This window comes from Strix aluco, chromosome 2 (genome assembly GCF_031877795.1).
Source record: "Strix aluco isolate bStrAlu1 chromosome 2, bStrAlu1.hap1, whole genome shotgun sequence".
NCBI classification, from domain to species: domain Eukaryota; kingdom Metazoa; phylum Chordata; class Aves; order Strigiformes; family Strigidae; genus Strix; species Strix aluco.
In genome coordinates this window covers 16,561,704-16,585,042 of record NC_133932.1, presented here as the reverse complement: position 1 = coordinate 16,585,042, position 23,339 = coordinate 16,561,704, and the positions used below count along the sequence as shown (strand labels likewise).

The 23,339-nt window shown below is 38.5% G+C and overlaps 1 protein-coding gene across 1 annotated transcript in view; it reads left to right on the top strand.

The window, feature by feature from the left end:
• PROS1 (protein S) overlaps positions 1-19,546 on the top strand; it is a 34,865-nt gene extending 15,319 nt beyond the window's left edge. Inside the window, exons 8-15 of the mRNA XM_074812245.1 lie at positions 4,098-4,219; positions 6,695-6,813; positions 8,921-9,110; positions 10,088-10,255; positions 11,319-11,487; positions 13,053-13,201; positions 14,009-14,222; positions 17,185-19,546. Coding sequence (XP_074668346.1) covers positions 4,098-4,219; positions 6,695-6,813; positions 8,921-9,110; positions 10,088-10,255; positions 11,319-11,487; positions 13,053-13,201; positions 14,009-14,222; positions 17,185-17,330 — 1,277 coding nt within the window. The 3' untranslated portion in view covers positions 17,331-19,546. The remainder of the gene's footprint in view (positions 1-4,097; positions 4,220-6,694; positions 6,814-8,920; positions 9,111-10,087; positions 10,256-11,318; positions 11,488-13,052; positions 13,202-14,008; positions 14,223-17,184) is intronic.
• Positions 19,547-23,339: the final 3,793 nt, after the last annotated feature.

The following is a 23,339-nucleotide window of genomic DNA, read 5'->3' as shown; positions in this document are numbered from 1 at the left end:
CGTGCAAAGATGCTGACTGCAACTTGGAAGAATAAAAGCAGGATAGTTATAGCATAAATTAAAACAAACCTCCAGAAAGCTTGGTCTCCTCCAGCCTGTGCATGTCAACATTTCTGTAGCAGGACAATTAGCTCCGCACAGGGAGATCGTGCCATTTGGACTGATGAGGGATTCCAGAACATCTGCTGAGGAAGGAGACTTCATACCTATCCAAGAAGCTCTCCTGTCCCTCTGCTGCTATAGTACATCCTGGAGAGAGACCTTACCCTTTAGCAGTAGGTTCAGTTTGGGTAATGGAAATTTACACCCCCACAAGACTGGGACAAGTCTCTGAGTAATTGATTTAGTGATAGAAATTCATCTGTCAAACTGTGTGATAAGCTTTTGTAAAAACTTCATAAGTCTCTGTCTGCAGACCCTGAGCCTGAGGAACGTGCTCAAAATTAACTGCTGCTTTCAGAGAATTCAACACTCAGATTTACTCAAGTACTACTGGTTAACCCATGCTTGTAGTTTTTCTTTTGTACTGCTAGGAGTTCAAGTACTGGAAGGGGTGCAGGATCTTTCACAGAAAACAATGATTCCTAAAGTGTCTACACAGAGTCATGCTCCTCTGGGAAGGGCATGGGAAGAGAAGTCCTTCTTGGAGTCTCTCTACTCCAGTTCCTCTTGGGAGGTGTTAAGTTTTTTATTTCCTTTTACATCTCCACAGTGAAGCAGGCTCTAGGGTTGGGGTTTGGGGTTTTTTTTGAGGTTTGGTGGTTTTTTTGTTTTTGTTTTTTTTCCCCTTCTTCTCATTGTGTGCTTAGGCCTAGGTAGATTTCTTGGCCTTCTCAAATCCCAAAATGATCATAACCAGAATGATTTTATTTTTTTTTCCCTGAAAACAGGCAGGATAGGAAAGGACGCAGAAAGCGTTCTCCTCATCCACTACATAGTATGGCTAAGCTACGTTTTGGATTTTGTCATTGCTTCATTTGTATGCTAGTGAGGATGCAAAAACAACAGTGACAAAATCAACTTCATGTTGTAACACGTCATCTTGTTGTCTTAATTTTAAGCAGACATCAGATTGCCAGTCACCAGAAATTACTAGGAAGTGACTTCCACAGCAGATCCCCTTTCACCAAGCTGAGCTTGCAATTTACTGGTTAGGCAACCCCCATCAAGACCATAAACAGTTTAACGATTCTAAATGGAAAGGAGTACACATGCCAAACAAAAGAGTAAGAGGTAATCTAGTTGTAGCTGGAGGAAATGAAGGGGTCAGTTGCAAATATGCATCAGCAAAATATTTCTTAACAGCTGACCAAATCCTGCCCTGTGACTGATGTGCAAGCATTATCTCCAAAGCACATGCAAAGAAGTTTGAATAAGACTCCAAAATAAACACTTAGGTATTGGAACCCACCCTTGTATCTTACTCCCCTAAGAAGTACTACAGGTGGCAGAAGCCAAAATGAATGAAATAGGAATTAAACCATGAGTAGAGGGTTGGTAATTTACAGTTGCAGGAGTCTCCACATGTGTGCATACATATATACGTGCAAAGTAACACTTTTTAATAGGACAGCTTTCTCACGTCTCAGCAAAGATGAAACCCTTAACACTAGCAAACATCCACCTCTGAAGGGACTGTAATTTCAGACAGTCATAATTTAATTTATATGCTCATTGTTTAAAACTAATTCAAGTTGAAGATGCAACACAGAAAACATCTGCAAAATGTCAGATGAATTTCAAGAAACATTCAGTACTGTATTTCTATATTAAAAAATCCTTTTACTCACTTAGCTGACATTTTGGATGGATGAAGCACTTTGAGGGATCAGAGAGAAGCAGAAGAATCTCCTATATAACCTTTCTGCAGCTGTGAACCTAAGACCAGTTAGAACTTGAACAATCCAAAAAGCCACAGTCATCAACTCTCCACATACATTTTAGGAGCTGTCTTCCAATCATCTTCTTTCCCCAGAACGGGAAAGCACGGTGGCATCACTTGCTGGTCAAAGGCTTGAGGTCTTCCACACGTCTTTATAGTGTATCCCTAGAGAATCCTCCCTGGACAGGCAGTGGAACAGTGTACAGAGCAGTTGATTTGAGCTCACTGTTTATAGACGTACCATGATAGTAACACAGAGGATACCCATTAAGAACCTTGTTTCTTTTCCCATCCCTCACCCCTTTCCAGGGGAGAGAGCTCCTCTGGTGAAATGGAAGCAAGGTGGTGGTGGAGCTGGCTGTAGAGTGCTAATGCCACATTGAATTCTGCACAGCTTGACTACACTACAGATTTCTGTATTGCGTTCTATGCCTTTCAGTAGAACGCCCAAGACACTTGATAGGCTTCTAGCATGCAGTGCAATCATTCTTAAACTTGCTAAGCTAGCTCAAAATGGCATTGAAACTCTTTCCAAAAAGAGGGAAGTGAAAACCTCACTGTTGTATTCCGTCAGCCTGCTACGTTGCAGGAGACTGTTCTCAGCTTGGCAGAGCAGAGGTAAGCAATCGTTCTGGAGCTAACAGAAGTGACTCGGAAGAGTTCTCAGTAGTTCATGCAAAGAGTGAACATGAAAGTTGATATCACATAGACCAGTCTATACAAAGGGCCATCCCACTTGTGAAGATCAGAGGGTAGAATAGGAAACAAGCAGAAGGAGGTAGAAATTATGCAAACACCAGCAGAAGACTGTATTTGAATCCTGTAGCTTACACAGCCACATGTCAGCAGGAAAACTGACACAGCATGTGACTAGCTCTTGAGTAGAACTTTAGTTCTGGCTGTATTAGCTGCAGTATGGAACAGTACAGCTTTTTCATCTGATAAGGTCACGTACGAGGGAGTGTATGCGTGAGCACAGACCCCTTGCAGTGATGACTTATGGCAAAGGTGAGGAAGAGGAGACATTTTAGTAATAGGGAACTCTTCAGCCAAACATGAGACCAGTTTTCTCAACCTATTAATGACCTGTTGGCCATTTAGATTATGTAGAAACTGCTAGCACTTGGCGCTAAAGCAACTTGCCCACGATCCTTAACTGCAGCAGAGGTAGAAATCAGAAGAGCATCCACAAGCTGTTGAACATTGTATCCTGTTTTGAAAGGAGATTATGCATGCTCACTACAAAGTAACAGTTTCTCCAATAAGGTTTTATGTTTTTTCTAATTTTTTTTCTCTTTTCTTTTTCTCTCTCCTCCCCCAAGTAACAGGAAAAAAAGGATTTTAATCTTTAAAAAATGCTAGCATAATATAAAACAGATTTTTTTAAATGCACGCATCGGTACAAAATTGTTTATTCCCGCTAGAAGAGCCATTTGTTTCAAGAGTATTGCAGTTTCTTTAATTGGAGGCCCAAAATCACCCTCATTAGAGTCTCTTATGCAGGAGAGATTTTGTTTCTGTATTAGAAATGTAAGTAAGATTGACCTTTTACACAACCTTTCATTTCTAAATTATTTATTATGTACAGCCTACTAAATAGAAAATTAAGTTCCTTTACTTGGTTTAGCTTATTCACAGCTCAAATCAGATTGCTCTCCACAAATAGATGCTGTCTGAAACGTAGTTACTTATGAGATTACTGTGTGTTAAAAGGTATTTTGCCCTGAAATTATTTTGGTTTTATGTGATATTCGTGTCCTTTCATGTGATAAGCATGTCCTTTCTCCACATGCCATACATACTCTTCATACTCTTAAATTCTTATGACATCTTATGGAGAAAGGAAGAGATCTGACCTAGAATGGCATTTCTGCCATAAATGGTAGTCATTTATTGAGGTCTCTTTCACTAATTCAGCCACCTTACAGCTCAGTTTCTTACTGCCTCACAAATCAGACCAAATTTTCCCCAGCTCTGCACACAAAGCTTCTATCAGATTGCTAGGTTTTATACACCCAGCAGGTAATTCTGGATTGTAAATTTTACATAGGAGACATCCATTACCATTACTTCATCTTAGCAGCAGTCACCTGTTGGATTCATGTTATGTCAGAGAACCCGTCTTGTCCATTATTCCATTAATTTATTGTGTTAGTTTTCAGTCTGTGCCATGAATAATCTGAATAATCTTTCTGTTTGCTACCATTTCTCCTAGATATTGATGAGTGTGCTGAAAATGTTTGTGCTCAACTCTGTGTAAACTCTCCAGGAAGTTATAACTGCTATTGTGATGGCAAGAAAGGGTTTAAGCTCTCTAAGGACATGAAGAATTGTGAGGTAAAACTGTACTATGTAAAATTCCATGCAGAAAATCACAAAGTTGGATATTTCTCGATGACAGGATAAGTTAGATTAAAGAAAATAGAAAGCTATTTGAGAACTGACTCAAAATTGCTGAGAAAGTACTGGGGACTCTAAGTTATGGTTTGGCTCACAAAGCAGACCCGGTAGGGATTTGGATGCCATTCAGTTCATGCATGCTCATTTACAGGAATCCTGTCAAGAGAAGCTTGCCTTAGCCAGTCATCTTTATTCCCTGCTGCTTCCAAAATGAGTCCCAGCTTTCACCTATCAGACAAATAATTCCTGTTCAGCTTACTCAGAGCCAGAATACTGCATTTGTCCATATGTTCCCAGGTTTTCTTTAGACTGCGCAGAAGTTTTCACTCACTCTTTCAGAATTACTCTACGCTTTTACTGTTTGGGTTGAAAAAAATTGATTGTTTTCCACAGTTCTCATCTGCTATAGCTTAAGAAAAAGCACTTAGTAATACTTGCCAATTGAAGAACATCTCGCAGCCAAAATCAGCTTTCTTGCTCAGTTTGAAAATTTACATTTCTTAGCAGCAGAAAGTTTGAAACTCTGGAGAATCCCAGTTCAAGGATTTTCTTGTGAGTGATTCTCTGTACACTTTGAAAGGCAGGCTGAGACTTGTTATGCTAAGTGAGCTCAGATAACTGCCAACAAAAAACCACCTCTAACACAGTGTAACAAAATTGGGCTTAAACAAGGTCTGACACAAGTTCTAGCATGTATGTATTAGATCTTGTTTGTACTTTCTGAAATTTAATGTCTGAACAACACTTGCAGTCACTGTATTTCATTTTGCTTATTCATGATATAGGAAGAGTATTTTCTAGCCTCATTACATATTATTTTCAATATTGTTCAGAAGAGATTAACTCTATTTGAAAGTTAGTTTCAGGCTTTTTAATTGGAAAAAAGTAGTTTAATCAGCTGAAAATATATGCAGTTGAAAGATTAGTGACACTAGCAGACATAAAATGAAGTAGCCATAAAATTCAGGATGAGCACCTATACATTTAATGAAACTGCTGCATCATGAATACAGAAGTCAGAGTTTGGGAAATGCATTGTTAACTTTTACCAAAGTACAGTGTGTCTTGAGAACAAAAAAGCCCTTCACACCTATTCTTGATTGTTCTTTTCTGTAGGACTACTATACTGCCATCATATAGAAGATATTCAAGGGGTGTTTTGAGAGATAACTTTAGATCAAAGAGGCTTTTAGGCATCTACTAGTCAATGAGGCAGGTGTTCTAAACTGCATTCTGGAAGAGTCTTCCCACCTCTCTCCAAACGCAGAGTCAGATTCCCTTTAGGTACAGGGAACTAGAGTGCTTTGCTTTTAAAACAAAACTGTAGATATTACTTTAATTATAACATCACAATTTCAGAAGACAAAGAAGTCAACAATGCCTTAGAATGGATACCTGACATTTGTTCACTGAATGTTTTTCTAGTTTAAACTTGTGCCACACAAAAAATAGGCATTATTCCTGGATATAAACGTCTCCATTTAAAACTTCAGGTAGATGAATACCTGAAAGAATAAGCACCTTTTTTTCCCTGCTGCAGTTGGCTGACTGTGATTACTCACATTGACTTTGGCTAAAGCATTAGGATTAATACCAGTTTTACATACTGTTGTAGGCCTTTCAGTTGCCACAAATACTTAGAACTTCTTTTACAGTTTTCCTGAGAATGTAGTCTTAAAAGCTTCATATCCCCACTAACAGTTCTCAGAAGTATTAATTTACTGCTATTCCAGCAGAATTGTGGTGTTGATTTAGTCAACATTCCTTTCCAGAGCTCAAATAGGACAAGTACATTCACAAAACAGCCAGATAGAAGCATTTTCTATTAATCTGTTACTTAATCCACTTGTGAATTGTTACTTTTTATTCCAGGTAAATCATTCTAGTAGTAGTAGAGATTGTTCAACTATGAGTAGTTGTACATCAATGTTGATAAAATAAAAGGTGATTTTTAAATTTTTTTTTAATTAAATCTTCTCAAGACACAGCTCATTCCCTTCTAACACCTGATCAGGTTTAGATTCCAGAGAACTTTAATAATGGAGCCTGGCAGGACCCTAGTAGGTGGGTGTAACAGGTCCCTGGTGAAAGGAAAGCTCCTGATGGAAGACTGGAATTCTTGATTCAAATACTAAATATTAGTTGCAATCCACCAGAACTGCGTTTCAACCTGAATTATCCTCCAACACCTTAAATAACAGACATTTCAAGCAAAACAAAAAACACACCCCTTCATTTGTACATAGGTATTCAAGTTTAAAAAAAGAAAAACAAAAGAAAAACCAGAGATAAGCCATTGCTTTAAAAAAAAAAGGGGGGAAAGGACAGGCTGACATCCAACAATACAGTAGGAATTGCTTCATGAACTATCACAATGCATTAACATCTTTTTTTATTCTCTACCATTTTCAGTCTGTTACTGCATGTGTCCCACTGAACCTTGAAAAGAATTATGAACTGCTTTACCTGGCAGAGCAATTTTTAGGAACTCCTGTTCTGTACTTAAAATTTAAATTGCCAAATGTCACAAGGTAAGCATTTGCTATTGATAACAGTATGCATTGAAATTATGGACATTTGTTTCCATTAATTTTCTGAGGGTTTAGAAAGAGTGCATTGCATGCGTAAATTATATCACCATCTCCCCCCTGGTTAAGATACCTTTGTATGGAGAATGCATTACTCAGGTTCCTACATACACTGGCACTTAGAGGAAGCTGGAGTCATTTGAAAGTGGACAGGCAAAAGTATTGTGTCTGGAGTCAGTTTACAGCATCTTTTATTGGTTGTACTGTGTCCTGGAGCCACCTCATCAACGTAGACAGCAGCTCTCTTACGTAGCAAAACTAAAAGGTCAGCAAGTTTCTTCCAGATACCTCGGAAGCAGGTAGGAGGCAGTAGCAGCGGTGTCCCAGCCAGGAAACAGTGCACAGCTAGAGCAAGGCATGCACCACTGGCATTCAGATGGGATCATATCAATGATCAACAGAGTTGGAGTCTTCCAGCCGTTACAGTCCCGGTCACCAGTGCTCTTGTAGGAAGAGGTGTATGGGCTGAAAGAGTTCAAAGAGGTCCAGACTTGAATGGGCAAAAAAAGGAAGTGGATTGGGGGCAGTAAGTTTCATAGGCAGTAGGTCCCATTGGTTTGTGGACATGAGAGCAAGAAGATTGGTGCTTCCTCGTGACAGAAGTTTACTTTTCCTCTGAAGGAAAAAGCAGGGCTTGGGGAAGGGGGGAGGGAGTGATAGAGATACAGGAAGGCATTTAGAATTCTCAACATAAAATTCAGATGTTATAGGAAAGTAATTATTGTACAGCTTCCAGTTATATATGGGAACGGCTTTTGTTTGGATGTTGCTGCTACTTCACTTGTGCTCTGGCTAGAAGCTGTGACATGTTACACACATGCTGCTGAGAATCAAAACCAGGCCAGTGCTTCCCTCCCACCTCCATGCTTCCTTTCACAGGGTGTTCCAAGGACACTCATAGAGCACAGTACCTTGTCTAGAGCACCGTCTGTATGATTTCCTTTACAGCTGTCAGAACAATTACTAATGGTAGTGACCCCTTTATTACTCTTGAACTTCTTTGCTGCAGCAGCTGAAATTGCAGTGTTCCTTGAATTACTGACCAAACAATTTGAGGGTAACAGCATCAGCTGCTGTTGAGCTGGTGATCCCCAGAGCCTCAGAACCATACAGAAGGACATAAATATTGGAATAGCAGCAGAGGAAAAAGTTCTCGAGTTGACCAGGCATTAATGCTGTCCTGCAAGACCTTTCTAAGATGATAAATGTTTGAAGCTATCTTAATAGTCTCTGTGTAAATACAGAATGATTTCTCTGTGGGTCTGCATGAGAGGCAATGGCATCTAGCGGACAAAGAACAAGACTGAGAGTGAAAGTGACCTGAGTTCTTAATTACAGCTCCCTTACTTGTTGCTTTTGGTGTTTTCAGCAAATCCTAACTTTCAAATGCTTTATTTTCTCCTTTTATTCTTAATCTATTTTATCTAGTCCAAAAGTTCTAGGAGACAAGGGCTGTTTTTTGCTATACTTACACTCTCTCTCTTCCACTGTACAGATGCTATCATGTAAACTGTAATTTTGCTACCTACACACGTTCAACGAACTGGCAAGATCCAGACAACAAATCCTGGAATTAGAGAATGACATATAAAAGGCAGCAGTAACCAAAGCAAATTGCTGGGTTATAGCTGTTGTAGGACAACACTTGACAACCCTGTTGTACTGAAGCCCATCATAGATCATGTATTTTTTCCGCATCGCATCTCCACAAAATGCAATAGGAATATTACATCTATCTTCTTACTCAAGGGAGTGTGATATCCTTCACATGTAAAGCTCATAGCAGATTTGGGAACTGAACCAAGGCTCTTTCAAATCCCAGCTCACGGCATTAATCTCAAAACTTTTCACTCGATTTGGATGAACAAGGCTTACATTAGGTTCTGCTATTGACTAACCGTGTGCAAATATCACAACTGCTCAGATACAGACTTACCAAAAGGTTCATACCTATGATCTTTTTTTTTTTTACCCTACTAATGAGTTATCCTAGGCTATACAGTATTTCATGTTTCCTGTCTTCTTATTAAGATTCCTTCTTCAAACTCAGATTTACAGCAGAATTTGATTTCCGGACATATGATGCAGAGGGAGTTATACTATATGCAGAATCCCTTGACAATACAGCATGGATCTTGCTTGCTCTTCGTGATGGGAAGATTGAAATTCAATTCAAGAATGAATTTGGAACAAAAGTCACCAGTGGAGGCAAAGCCATTAATGATGGACTGTGGCATATAGTAAGCTGTGTTTTCTTCTCCTGGTTGCTTCCTTTAACCCACTATGGGAATATTCTGTCTTGATAAGTAAAGTAGGGAGAAACTAATCAACTATTAAAAAAAGCTTAAAATTATGCCCTCAAATCCCAGAATTAAATAACAACCAAGAAACACACAAGAATGCCTTACACATCTGGGAAATTGTGGCACCTGTTTACAATCAAGAAAGTGGTAATTACCTCTAACTGGCAACATAAGAACTATTCTTTGTAATCATGAAAAAGGAAGCAGCAGAATATTAAGTAAGTGTGATTGCATGGTCAAGTGCATAGTTATTAGATACTTCGTCTAGATAGCAAGTATTGCATTTGCTAGACCAGAAATCCATCTCATTCTTCAGGCTTGCATACCTAAGATGAAAGGTCCATCTATAACTCACACCAGATTAACAACATCAATTAGGTTTTGTTTGTTTGTTTTTAAAGGGATACAAGAGAAGCTAGGATTCTGCATAGACCTCCCGTCTCAGATTAGTGCAACTTCCCCGAGCTTAAAAATGTACTTTGATGCCTAATAATAGCAGGAGCAAGCATTGAACCTGTTTTGTCTATGTCTGATCTGAACATTCAATCCTCCGTAGCAGGTTGCAGTGACATGGAGAACTATATGCCAAATATGGATTGGATATAGAGCAATTGTAGAAATCAGCTTCTTGCAAACTTTATAGCACATAAATCAAACCAGTCAGCTGCATGGGTTCTCCTAGGGGTAAGGTGGATGTGGAATGGAAGATGATCCTTCTGTGGATCCATGTGTCCATGGATATGGACAGTTGTCATAATTCAAGTTTAAATATGCTGTAAATATTGACTACATTAAAACTATTTTACAAGTTAGGTATTTAGAGAAACATTAGTAATGCTTCATACAGGTATATATAATTAGTATTTAAAATATTCTACATGTTTGTGTATGTAATTATTTGCATTTAATTCTAGATATCAGTTGAAGAACTAGAACACAGCATCAGTGTAAAAATAGCTAAAGAAGCCGTGATGAGTATTAACAGCCCAAGAACTCTTTTTAAACAATCACAGGGTTTCTTGGAAACTAAGGTGTATATTGCAGGATTACCTCGCAAAGTGGGCAACACTCTGGTTAAACAGGTAACTAAAATAATAAGAGTAATGTTGATTAATACTGTTCTGTTCTTTCTTTGGTTTTGTATTGTTTACTTAGTAGTCACAGAGGAAGGAAGAGTGGTGTGGAATACATTTAGAAAATGAAAATCGGGTTATTAAACCACTGTTTGGAAAATAAATATGCATGAAGCTTCGTAGTCTGTCCTCAGGTTTCAGTTGTAAAAGCACAGCGCTTACAGTCTAATCTTTCAGGATTTTGTAGCCTGTTTCCTGATATAGCTTTAAGATCCCCTATATCATCACCACTTCTGCTGCGAGAGCATTTCAGAGTGATTCACATTTCTGGTGCTGGCTTTTGCTAGGCTCTGAATAGGTATGGAATTCACTGTGCAGGCAGCACAATGAGCTTTCATTTTTACTAGGTTTTATAATAGCCCAGGCTAGACAAGGCCCATGATTCTTTCAGTCTTCCATCCTCAACATCTGTGTCTTATGCTGGGGATGGGTACAGTCAAGTTGTTGCGACTGTCTGCTTCGCAGTCCAGGAGCCCTCAAACTAATTGTCAGTCTAAACAGAGAGACAAGTAACAGTACAGTAGAGGCTGCACTTTTTTTTTTTCCTTAAAAAAACATTTTTTGCTCAAAAGTGACACAGAGAGAAAAAATATGAAGCAACACAACAACATCCCCTCATCCAATAGAAAATAATTCTAGAAATTTCTTTGTACTTTGGTACAAGGAAAAGATGAAACCTTGAACAAGGAACAGTGCTAGTGATCATTGTCTTTCAGCTACAGAAAAGCTGTTGTGACCTAAACATAAGGGACAGCATGAGCTTTAAAAATTGAAGCAAACTATTTTGTACGGATCACTGGCATTAAAATGGGAAATGTTATTAAATCGGAAATACCTGAAGTACTAAATGTATGCCATTTGTTTTCTCCCAGCAGCAGTGCTGTAACCTATAGTATTGATAAGGCTATTATCAGCTTCCCAGAAATAAGTTGATATGTAAAGTAATGCTTTATTATTAACATTTTTAAAACAACTCTGAATGCAAACACCTAGTGCTGTAATTCTTCTACAGATTAACCCTCGGCTAGATGGGTGCATTCGTGCCTGGAACCTGATGAATCAGGGACATTCAGGTGTAAAAGAAGTCATTCAAGAAAAACAAAGCAAACACTGTTTAGTAGCAGTGGGGAGAGGATCTTTCTATCCTGGCACTGGAACAGCAACATTTCAGATAAACTATAGTAAGTATTTTTCTGCATCTATTACTATATTTTTTGCTGGTCTGGTGATGGAACTGATGAATTGTTAAAAGAAAGGAAAGAAAAGGGGGACTCACACAAAGTAAGCTATACACCAGTGCATCCAGCAATGATTCCTGTAACTTCTGTTAGAAATTTGCTTGAATAAGAATTCTGATCTCCTTGGTGTCATCCATTTAATTTCTGAACTGCTTTAGGTTAGGAAGCATATTTTTTATTTGCAAAGGACAGGCACTGTTGAACACATTCTCATTACAAAGATCTAATTCTGTCCCCTGTTCATCAATGGGGAAAGCTATCATATTACTGACAGAAAAATAACATTGAGGATGGATAGTTTTGTGTGTGTGATGCTGCTTTTAAACAAACATCCTATCTAGAGGTTTTAGATGCATCTCTTGCTCCTTCCTGAACCCAGAACTTTCTTGCCTGACCTCCTGCCCTAATTTCAAAATTTTCCACCTGAGAGCACAAAGCGAAACACTTCTTGAGCATCGTCCCAAACTCTGTTGTCATTATACTCTTCCCTCTCCCAAATACTATGCTACCCTTCAGCCCTGCTCTGATCCCAAATCCTTTTCATGCCAGGACTTGCTCTTCTTTCCCAGGCCTTTTCTTTAAATTCCTTACCCCACTTCAAAAGATTTCTCCAACTTTTTATATTCTATGTTTCCAACCAATTTATAGCAGAGTTTCCTACGCTACTCAAGTTTCCTCAACTTTCTTCCCATTCATTCACTAACATCATGCTGCCGTGACTCCTCCCGACCTTTGTGTTTGGGGCTGCTGCCATGACTCTATCCCCTCTCCTTTCTGTTCTCACCCCACCTCCCCCAAATCCAAGAGGCTGCCCACACCTGCTACTGTCCTTCTAGGAGCTGTTAGAGCCCACTGTCTCCCTGCCCATTTGGCTTTGTGTAGGAATATAACCTCACCTCATATTTTAGTATTTCTGCTTCCTTGAGAAACTACTAGAAGTCAAGAAACTACTAAATTTGACTGGGGTGGTTGTGGGGGAGAGACACTGAAAGAAAAGATACAAAAGATGACAAATACCTCTCTAAAAAGTAATTTTTATGTTAGAGCTTCACTATGAATGCATCATATGAAATTATGTTTGCACCATCTGCATATTTACTTTACACACCTGCATATTCCCATTTTAATAGTGGAACTACTTTGAAATGTAAAAGTGTATAAGAACTGCCAATCTTCTACTCAGTGGCAGCAATTTATGAGTAAAATAGGTTTTTGCGTTTAATTCTGAACTGACTTCTAATGAATGTGGCACTTGTTCCACATTAGAATGGAGAAGGTGGGAAAAAAAAAGTCAGTAAGCACAGAAGATTAGGGAAGATACAGGATTAAATGTTTTTCTGCTTGGGTTTTGTTTTTAGTTCTTTCTAAAAGTTCCAAAGTTCACTTTTTTCTGGAGATTAGTAATAATTTGTCCACAGTGGGAGCAGGTTAAATACTAATTTTTAACACCATATTAATTTTTCATTAGCAGGTGGATTTATTAATGTCAATTATTCTTTTTAAAACAGATAATCTTGACAGTGCTGAAGATTGGCTAATAAATGTGACTATGACTATTCGCCCATCCGCAGACACTGGTGTTATGTTTGCCTTGGTTTCTAATGAAACAGTGCCTCTTGCTATGTCCATAGTGGACTCTAATTCTTCTGACTCACAGGTGATCTTACAATTATCATAGCAGCTGATATATGCATATAAATCACACCTCTGGTTTTTGTCTCACTACTCCATTTGTTAAAAATCAAACAATAAAAAAGCTACTCACACTTACTTGCAGTGGAGCTGGTAGGCTGAATTAATATTTTGAAAAGCACTTAGACTGCATAGTGCTGTACAGAAAATATATTACTACTAACAACTGCTACAGCAGTGAGTAAGCACTAAGCGCTCTTATGTCAGGTACTACTCATTACATCATGTCTTCAACCTTTCCTTCCAAATGCACAAAGCAGAAATGGGAATATGACAGAAGTAGAATGATGATATTATAGCAATGGCATCATGTTAGTTTTGATGTATAAACAGATCTTTTTGTCCTTAAGTTTCCATTTACATCTGTTTAAGTCAGGCATTCCAAGACAGAGCGTGATTCATACACCATGGCTAATCCATGCTTTTGCCCAAAGTAAGAACTCTGTAGTGAACACTTGGTTACCTTTGAAACTGTAGCAGTACTCCTTTTGCCCATAAGAGAAACAGGATTTCACCTCAGAACCATAGCCAAAGATTTTTTACACTGAACATTCTCACTTCTGAATTTAAAAATATAAATGAATGGCATTCATCACCAAAGGTGATAATTATACATCAACTTTGGTAACTTTCCCAACTTAAGGTACCAGTTTTGAAAATGTGGCTCTAACATTTTCTTCTACTTCCAAATATAAAATGCATCAGACCTAAGTATAGCTGTGTGTTAAAGTTATACGTGACATCTTTTGTGACCTACCATTCTTCCCTTTAGAAAATCATTGTGACCATTGGAAACATCACTGTTGCACATCTGGAATCAAAGAAGTTATGTACACCCAGGAAGGTGCTGGTTGGACTTCTAGCAACCAAACAGCAACTTGAACTGTCTGTTGATTCGCACACAGACAGAAGCAATTCAGAGCAACTGTCTATCCTGCACCAAGCAATGATGACAAATGTTGTTACCTACTTGGGTGGCCTGCCAGGTGAATGCTATTTCTTCTCATTAATTTAATTATTTGTACAAGCCTGATTATATTCAGCCTTACCCAAGCTAGAAAAAGCCTACAACTATACAAAAAGAAACAGTTTTTTTCCCCAAGTGCTTCTCATTTTATCCAGTCTATTCAGCTTTTGAGGGAGCCTGCTTTTCAGCTGTAGCATTATTAAGCCCATTAAAAGGCATGAGTCTCTCTCTAGAGGTTTGAATTTAGTAAATGTCTTTATTTTTGAGCTGGGGAGGAGTGAGCATTGCATATTTCTGAAATGCCACCAGCTGGCACAATTTAGGAACTGCATCAAGCATGTAAGAAAACCAGGCATTTGTAAGTAAATTAAGTGTCAGAAATGCAGAGGGAGAAGTCAGGAATATGGTTTCAGCAATTAAACTCTGGGAAATAGATGACTGGCAATCGTTATGAGACAGAAAATGTGTTGAAACATCAAATACTTTGTTTAAAGCAAGCTGCAAGTGTATCCTCAGTCCTAAGCCATGCACAAGCATTATTCTGTACAGGAAGCGTACACATGCTTATCTATAAAAATAGTTTGACTTCACGGTGAATTGTGAAGAAAAATAGCATTGCCACAGATCAGGAATTTTCAAAACCTAAGATCCTCAAACTTGAAAATTGGTAGAGGAAAGACACCATAGTTACAACGTTACTACTGGCAGAGCTTTTCTCTATCCTCTATTAAAGTTATTTTAGGGAGAATAAGTCACAATTCCTAAGGAAATTCTAAGAGTTTGACCAACACTAACACTGTCTTTGATACGCATTGTACATGTAGGCTGCAGTGTCATAGCACTGCCCCAGCTACAGCTGGTCTTTATCTGCAGGGTGCTGCTTCTGCAGAAGACAAGGGTACATGGGAGTAGAAAGAAGGGAGGAACTGTGTAGCCATTGGAGATGATCTCTTTAGGCATTTGCTCCAAGGTAACATACACAGGGGATGTTGGAATTATGGTTCCACCCTCTAGACTTGCTTGTCAGAATAGAAGCACAGTGCTTAGGGCAGCGCTGCAGGTACCACAGCCTCTGAAGTGGTGGTTGCCTCAATATCCAGGCCCCTATGTTGGAATTTACTTGTTCTCTATAAGTCTTCATACACTGGTAATCAAGAATGTAACAAGATTTAGCCACCAAATATGACAATTTCTCCTCTAATTTGGTTTTTGAATGGATATGCAATATCTTGGAAACCAGATAACCAGGTGAATTTAATTCAAATTGAATGTGTAGAATGAGAAGAATGCACTAATGGTACAGTACTGTCACACACCACAACAGTCGTTTTGTAATACCTGCTCACTTTTGAAAGAGGGGTGAAGTCAGTATTTACTTAGTAGAAGTGAGTCAGTAGGTTAACTGAGTCATAGTAATGTAACTAAGATTCTGGTCATTTCTTAGACCTCTTCATCTTGATATTTAAATGACTCTTTCTTGTACATTGCCAGCCACTGAGTAATTGGCATCTTAAGAGCTAAGACCTTGGCTTCAGTCATACATCCCAAATAGATAAGGAGCAAGTATTAGTTACTTGCTGCTCCTTAAAAATAAGTGTAATCCCTCAGTTTTAAAAGGTATCTTCAACATGCAAATGAACAAAAAACCCACTCTGTATCTGTAAGCGGTTTCTACTTAAAAGTGTCAAAAGGCAACAAAAGCCCCCACGTTATCCAAAGGACCCTCTTACCCAACAGTCTGCTACCAAAGAGAGAAAAAGTAATATAGGAAAATACTTTCGGTCTCTGTGTACAGCCAGTTTGGCTACACTGGTTCATTTACTCACTTAACTCGCCCCTGAAAAGCCTCTGGGATTGCTGAACAGTATAAAAAGTAGGTAAGGATCTCCACACTGAGCTGCAGTGCACAGAACTGTATGGGTAAAAGGCACCTAACAAAAATACACGTTTCAGGAAGACCAGAAGTCCCCATTTTTGATACAAGTTTCTTCAAACTAGTAACAGCATTGGGAGTATGCCTCTGTTAATTAACTCAGCACAACCAGCACAGGCTAAATGAGACTTGCACAGTTCTGCGACAGCAGCGTTACCATCACTGCAGTAAAAAGAGCAGAAGGACACGATTCTACAGGACTGTTTATGCTGTACCTCAGCTTACAGCAAAATAAAATGACAAGGAAGCAACTTTTCTTGTTCCCCAGACAATCAAGTCTATCTTCTAAGTGTGATAGGATGATTAATGTCTGAAAAAAAAGATGATGCTCTTAAGATAGCTTCTAGGCATCCTCATTCTACTTGCTGAAGGTGCTTGAATCACCTTATGTCTACCTTGTAAGAATTCAGTTGTATCCTAAGACCTCAGAGCAATGCCTGCTTGATTTTGTGCTTCACATATTGTTTCCTGGAAGCATATCCATGATCTGATGTTGCTGTAACCCAAACAATACCTAAATAAGCAACAGATAAAGTGAATCTTTTCCAGAGAATTCACTTTGAAGAAACAGTAGGGAAGCAGTAAAGTGTGTGGAGTTCCCAGGGGTCCCCTATCTGAGAACTTGCAGATTTGAATCCAGAGTAGCTTTCTGGCAAAAGCAAGATGGTTCTTTTTGTGACCTCTAAACCCATAAACATCTGTTTGTACATCAGGACAAGAACAGTGGACTCAAGGAAACAAACTGTTGGTTCACTGTTGTTAATACAGGAAATGCTACTATGAAAAACATTCAAGTAGTTAGATTTCTGGATGGGAATAGACTTCTAGTGCATATTTCAAATTTTACTGACCTTTCTCAGCTTTGCTGACTTTATCTCAGTCTTAAAGAAAAGAGAGAAGAACTTAAGTGTTTCCTGCCAAATTGCTCTTTTCTCCCATGGCTGACTAATGGATGAGGAATGGAATATTCCCCATGTTTTTGCTAATCTGAAAAATACATAAGAACTTGCATGCCTTGGCCTAATAAATTGAATGTGTTTCTGTGCAGATGTTCCTCTGGGTGCTACATTGGTAACCGCTTTTTATAATGGCTGCATGGAGGTGAAGGTCAACAACAGACAGCTGGATCTGGATGAAGCCATTTTTAAACACAATGACATTAGATCTCACTCGTGCCCACTGATCATGCAGTAACCATTCAATTCTTAATTTAACTTTTTTCTTTCAGATATAATTTGTGTAATTAGTCTCATGCCATAATGAAGCCTGTGTTATTTTATTCAAGATGTGCCAGGAAAATAATCAACAGCATGTTTTTCCTCCCTTTTATACAGAATGGGGGAAAAAAATCCCCTCTCTCTTCAGCTGTAGAGACAATCAAGATCAAAATTCTCTAAAAATGTTCTTTTATTCATATCAGTGATAAATCTTGAAGCTAGATTTATTTTCCATGTTCATACTATGACCTTGATATAGTTAGTTTGGAGAGAAAGTTCAGGAAGTTCTGTTTAGAACCAATTTTACTTCTTATTTTTCATATATCAGCACAAAGTTCAAAGTTGCATATTTTGGTAATGTATTTGAATCTAAACAAAACAAGTCTTATTAAACTTTTCCAAGCATAACATGCAAAGAAAAAAATCTCTACAGGTTTTGTAATGTATGCTTTTGGTAAAGGAAAAAATACCCTGGAATCCACAGCCCAAGCTCTCTGTGAATATGTTTACAAGGTTGTATCAATATTGGTAATGCAACTTCAAAACTTAAATGTTTTTGTAAGTAGCTCACTTTTTGAAAATAGCTTTTGTTATACTGTACCAGCTTTAATTCTTCTACCTTAGGAACCCAGCTTTAGACTTTTTGCAGGGTTCTGGATCAGGTCAGGTAATTTACTTTCCAAGTGGGTTAAAATACACCCCAGGCAATTTTGGAAAACAGAAGAGATGGCTTGAAAGAAGGAGCTCTGATCTTCATCACAGGACAAACTGGAATTTGCTAAGTAAAGCTGAGAAATTGCAACAAACATTTCTTCCATTCGTGACAAATCTAGCACTCCTCAATATGAGCACCCTCCAATGGTCCATCATATTGCCTTTATTTAGGTCAACCTTGCAACCTAGCCCCAGAAGAGATTTGTGAGCCTTGTTGCAGTTGTGTTTCTGATGTGCTCGAAAGCCTAAATTTTGCTAGTAACATCAGAATGTGTAGCCATATTCAGCTCAGCCAACAGGTAATTAGAAAAGTATTGTTTTCCTCAGGTGTGCTCTTTTTAAGCTTTTCTAATATTTCTTTAACATCATTTGAGTGTTCTTTCCACTTCCAACCTAATTTTCACACAACCAGAAGCCTCCCTGTGCAGCTCACCTAGTGGTTTTGTTAACCCCAAACCAAATAAATAGCAAGAGAATTGCTGTAAATGATGGATATATACTCTCATCCATCAACCAGAGACACATTTATCTGCCAGGATTCTTGACCCAAAGTTTGCTTTCTTTGCTTGAGACATTGAAGTGGAAACGTATGTACAGAAGAATGGATTGTGACAACATTCATTTTGAGGATTGCCTTTCTCCCGAGATATTCCCAGTGACATTAATGAGGTTTCTTTCATTGTTGAGTACTAACATTAGTACATCAGTATTGCAGAATCTGAGCCCATCTTTCAACATTATTGCTTTGTCTGAGGTTATTGTTAACTTCATTTCCCACTTGTGTAAGGTAATACAGAATTTGTGCCGACTTTCACACCAGCCAGCCTCAGTACAGCCTTCGAATCTGTCCCACCCTGGTTCATACGTAGCTGCTTATAAGCAGGAATACCATACAGCTGACACCCAGGGGCTGATTGCCAGTGAACTTTTCTAAGATGGCATGGGGAACAAAAAGCTTTGATTTCTCCAGACTCCATGGAGGGGAAATGACTTCAGGAAAGCATCCCTCCCTGCTCTCCTCCCATCCCAGTGCTAAAATAAGCAGGTTTTGCATGCAAGGTGGAGCTGAACTGGGACATCAAACACACCTGTGATCATTTGTAGTATCTCAACAGCACCCACTGAATTCTGGAAAGCCCTTCGGTCAGCCTCTGCCTGAGCAGCAACAAACACAGAAATGATGAGATGAGGAACACAAAGTGTCAGCAATACTCTAAATGGTTACGTTGGCCTATGCGAACAGAAGAAAAGGTTTGCTTGGGGTTTTTTAGGTTTTGTTTAAGTGTAATAAATGGTATAGAGATGAAATGAAAGAAAAAACAATTTTCTCAAACAGACACCATTTCTTTTTGTTTTAATGAAATAATATTTTAGGGTTTTGTAGTTACAATGAAACCTCTGCACTTTTTTTTTTTAAATGTAAAAGTGCCTCCCTATTGTAAGAATTAAATAAAGCAGCATTTGCAAATTTCTTTTCATTTTAAGTAGTACTTGCATATCTTTGTTTGCTTTCACTGTGCAAGATTTATTCTCGTGGTCAAATGGCTTATTTGGGAGATTGTGATAATCTTCAGCATCAAAGAAAAGAATTGACTCAAATTAATATGCTATCTAAATAGGCATCTATATCCTCTAAATAAGTTTTTAAGTTTATTAGTTGTTTAGTATTGCCTGAGGAAATTAAGCTTTGCTTAAAACTACATGTGGAAGAAAGGAGATCAGTGAAATTTACTGATTCATATCTTTTCTCCTTCATCAGATGTATTTCATTGTATTTTTAGCCATAATTATTTCAGCAAGGGCCATTCAGTGTTTATACAGAACAGCTGGACCTGCTTTGTGCTTTTTCAGCTCCTGTGCACCAAGTGTTGCAAGTCAGTATGTCCTAATTTCCTTGAAAATGAAATTTAATCATGAAATTAGTTCTCATTTATACTAGAGCAGCCTCCTGCTTACATGCCTGATCTAAGTTTACATGATTTAATGCTGGTATGTCTCCTGGTAGACTGAGCGCAAACACCTTCACTGCTGATACTCAAGATTAGCTCTAGAGTTGTCAGCTTGAAAGAAGGAGAGGCCAAACTCATTTTCAGTCATTCTAGCCCTGCTTATCACTGAACAATGACTGATTTTGATGTCATTAGTCATATATACATATTTTGTTGCCTTCAGCAACCTTGTTATATCATAACCATCCTGATTTGGGAGCAATTTCATGTTTCATCTGCAAAAAAAGAACAGTTACGTACCAAAAAAAAAGATAAAAGGAAAACCATAACAGCTAATTCCAAAGGGATAAGTAAGGCATCACTTTATGAATAAAAAAACAGCTCAGATACTCAGACTCTGGTTTTGTCCCACCTTCTTTTCCTCACCACAGCCCTGCAGCAGAGTTTAGAACTAAGTGACCTTGCTTCCTGTCATTTTGGGGCATGTTGAGGCAAGAGTGCCAACAACACAGAAATACTGTTGTAGTACCATTGGAAATCAGAAGGAACATCTACAAAAAACTCCATCCAAACTACCTACGAAACCTTCACAGTAACACGATTCACTGTTCATGTTTTTAAAATGTCTTCTATCCACAGAAGGGCTGTACCCTCATTGTCACATTGGGCATATTCTTTTGCTCTAAGGGTAGTTACGTTTCAATAGGAATATGTGAGTAAGCAGCTAAATCATAAGCTGGTGCCAAGTAAGGGAGCTAGTATCCTGCTTTTAGGCACTTGAATCAATCAAGTGGTTGCAAATTGACACAGCTGTATGTAATTCAGAACTTAATTATGTGTCTTTTTTTAAAAAAAAGTATGAGGGGTTTTTTAAGGAATCTGTGGCATCTCAGCAAATTAGGAATGTGAAAAACCCAAGTAACAAGAAACCAGTATCACAAAACAGATCTATGGAGCCACAGACTTCCCCCCACCCACCCCTTGTCATTTTGCCAAGGATCATGGGAAATACAACAACATATAAAGCAAAAGACACCTCCACACACACCCCCAAATAATTAAATGCATTTTGGGAAAGTCAGACATGCGAAAATACTTTAAAAAGTACTGCTGGCATAATTTAACAGTTTCATACATTAACATAAAAGCATCCTATGCAGCAATCCATCCAGAAGATTTTTGAAGTAGCATGGTGCTTTGTTTCTGCCTCTTGGTTTTGGAGGCACTAAAAAGGCAGAAACCTATTCCACCTCGGTGCACTGGCTTCTATCCAGTCTAGCTGAGCACTTGGGGAGGAACACACACATGAAAAAACCCAACCACCAGAAAAAACACTGATCAAAAAACAAATTAAATACCTCAAAACAACATACACCAAAAACCACAAGCCAATTTGATCTAATACATGTTTTCACCTCCTTTCCTCTCTCTTCCACTCCACGCCCCTCCAAATACATAAATATCACTTTCAAAAAAATGCATCTCACTTTTTAACATCACTTGGCAATTTTACATCATCCAGCATGGCAACAGTTTGTTCAGAAGCCAGGGCTGTGTCTCCCCACTCTGCAAAGCCAGCTTTACGAATGCATATACTTGATCAGGCATGCTTACAAGTAAACTGGAACTTAAAGAAGGACTTCAGGTTGCCCTTAAGTATCTGTCATTAGAAGAGTAACCAAAGACACTGAATGAACATGACTCCAGTTTGTGATGCCAGACTTGCTATAGATTGTGTTGCTTGTTCACCTTTCCTCATAAGCAAAATAGGCCCCTGAAGCACTTCTGAAAAATTTTGCTTTACTTTTGCAAGCCTTAACAGTTCCAAAGTAGTGCTTTGTTTCTTAATGCTCATTAAAAATCTGTTTCCCTTCCCTCCCATCCCTCAGGAGGTAAATGAAAGCCAACACAACAAAACACCACTCCTCAGTTACAAAAAGCAATATAATTAGCTTTTCTAGAGACAGGACCAGAATCAGCCTCATTCTTCTCTGACCAAGTTACACTTTTTCTGCTGAAGGCGGCTGAAGCACTAGTGGGGGAAGCATGTGCTAACAGCAATGCTGACACCCGGCATAAGTAAGCTAAAGAGGTGGTGAAGGCCACAGGACTGGAGAACAATGCTTCTAGAACTTACTAGTGGTTTTATTTACGATATCATAAATACTAATTAAAGGCCTTATTAGTAAGACATAGAAGACCACTGTAAGATACATGCTAAGTTACATGTGAATTGTTGCAAGTTTTAAGTAGCACAGAAAATACAAAATAAGAATGGCTTTGCTTAAAACAAACCTCAAGAAAAAACAGTTTATGTATAGAACAGCCAATATTTCTGACTACTATTCAGCAGTAGCTTACCTTTCCAGGAAAGGTTTTTCCCTTCTTTGAGTTCTGATATGATTCCTATCAACCAAAGAGTTTTTTTTTTTAAAAAAAAAAAAGCAGCAGCTGTCATTAGAGCACGTCTTCCTCTTTTCTAGCCTATCACAGAGTGCTTGATCATTCCCATCAGCTGGTCACAGACTCCTGCTAACGCAGCCCATTGAAAAGCAATCTTCTCTTTTAAATCTGGGCAGAAGCCAGCCTTTTGCTTAAAGGATTTCTTCTGGAACAGAAGGTCATGTAGATTTAACAAACCTGTTTGCCTGGAACAGGCAAACCCCATCACCTTATAATTCATGACTTTATATTACCACACTGGGCAATAGAGGCATTAAGCAAGTTGCACAGATGACCTGAAGTTTGTGTCTTGGTGAAGGTTTATACACGTTCTCACAGTCTTTCCAAGGATTCATAAGTAGTCCTTTGGCAGCTTCACAAAATCCTCATAGTGAAGTCATTATTCTGCATTTGCTGTTTTCCACAGATGTGAACCAGGATGACATCAGGATCTGCCCCAATCTGTCCTTCCATCCGGTGGGATGGGCCAAAACCCCCAGTCTTCAGGGTGTTCCACCCTGTGTGGGAAATGAGACTAGTCTGGTTCAAAGAGTCAGGAGAGGGACTGGTGTCCTATCTTCACAAGTGAAGGGTGCTTTTGTAGGCACTTAACTTTTTAGACAAAGATAAATAAAGAGTATTTCCAAGTATGCTCCATATAAAAAAAGATTGTCTCTTTAAATAAGAATTTCAAGTAAGATAAGCACAGTTAATGTAGGTCTTTTGAAAGCAAGATGAGCCTTGCGTTATTATTTTTTGAACTTTATTTACATGGGGAAGACTTTAAAGAAATAACCTGACAAAAATTAGAAATACAGGCTGAATTTTTTTTCAAACAAATCGATGGAATGTAATCACAATAATTTGGGGCAAGATGGGTT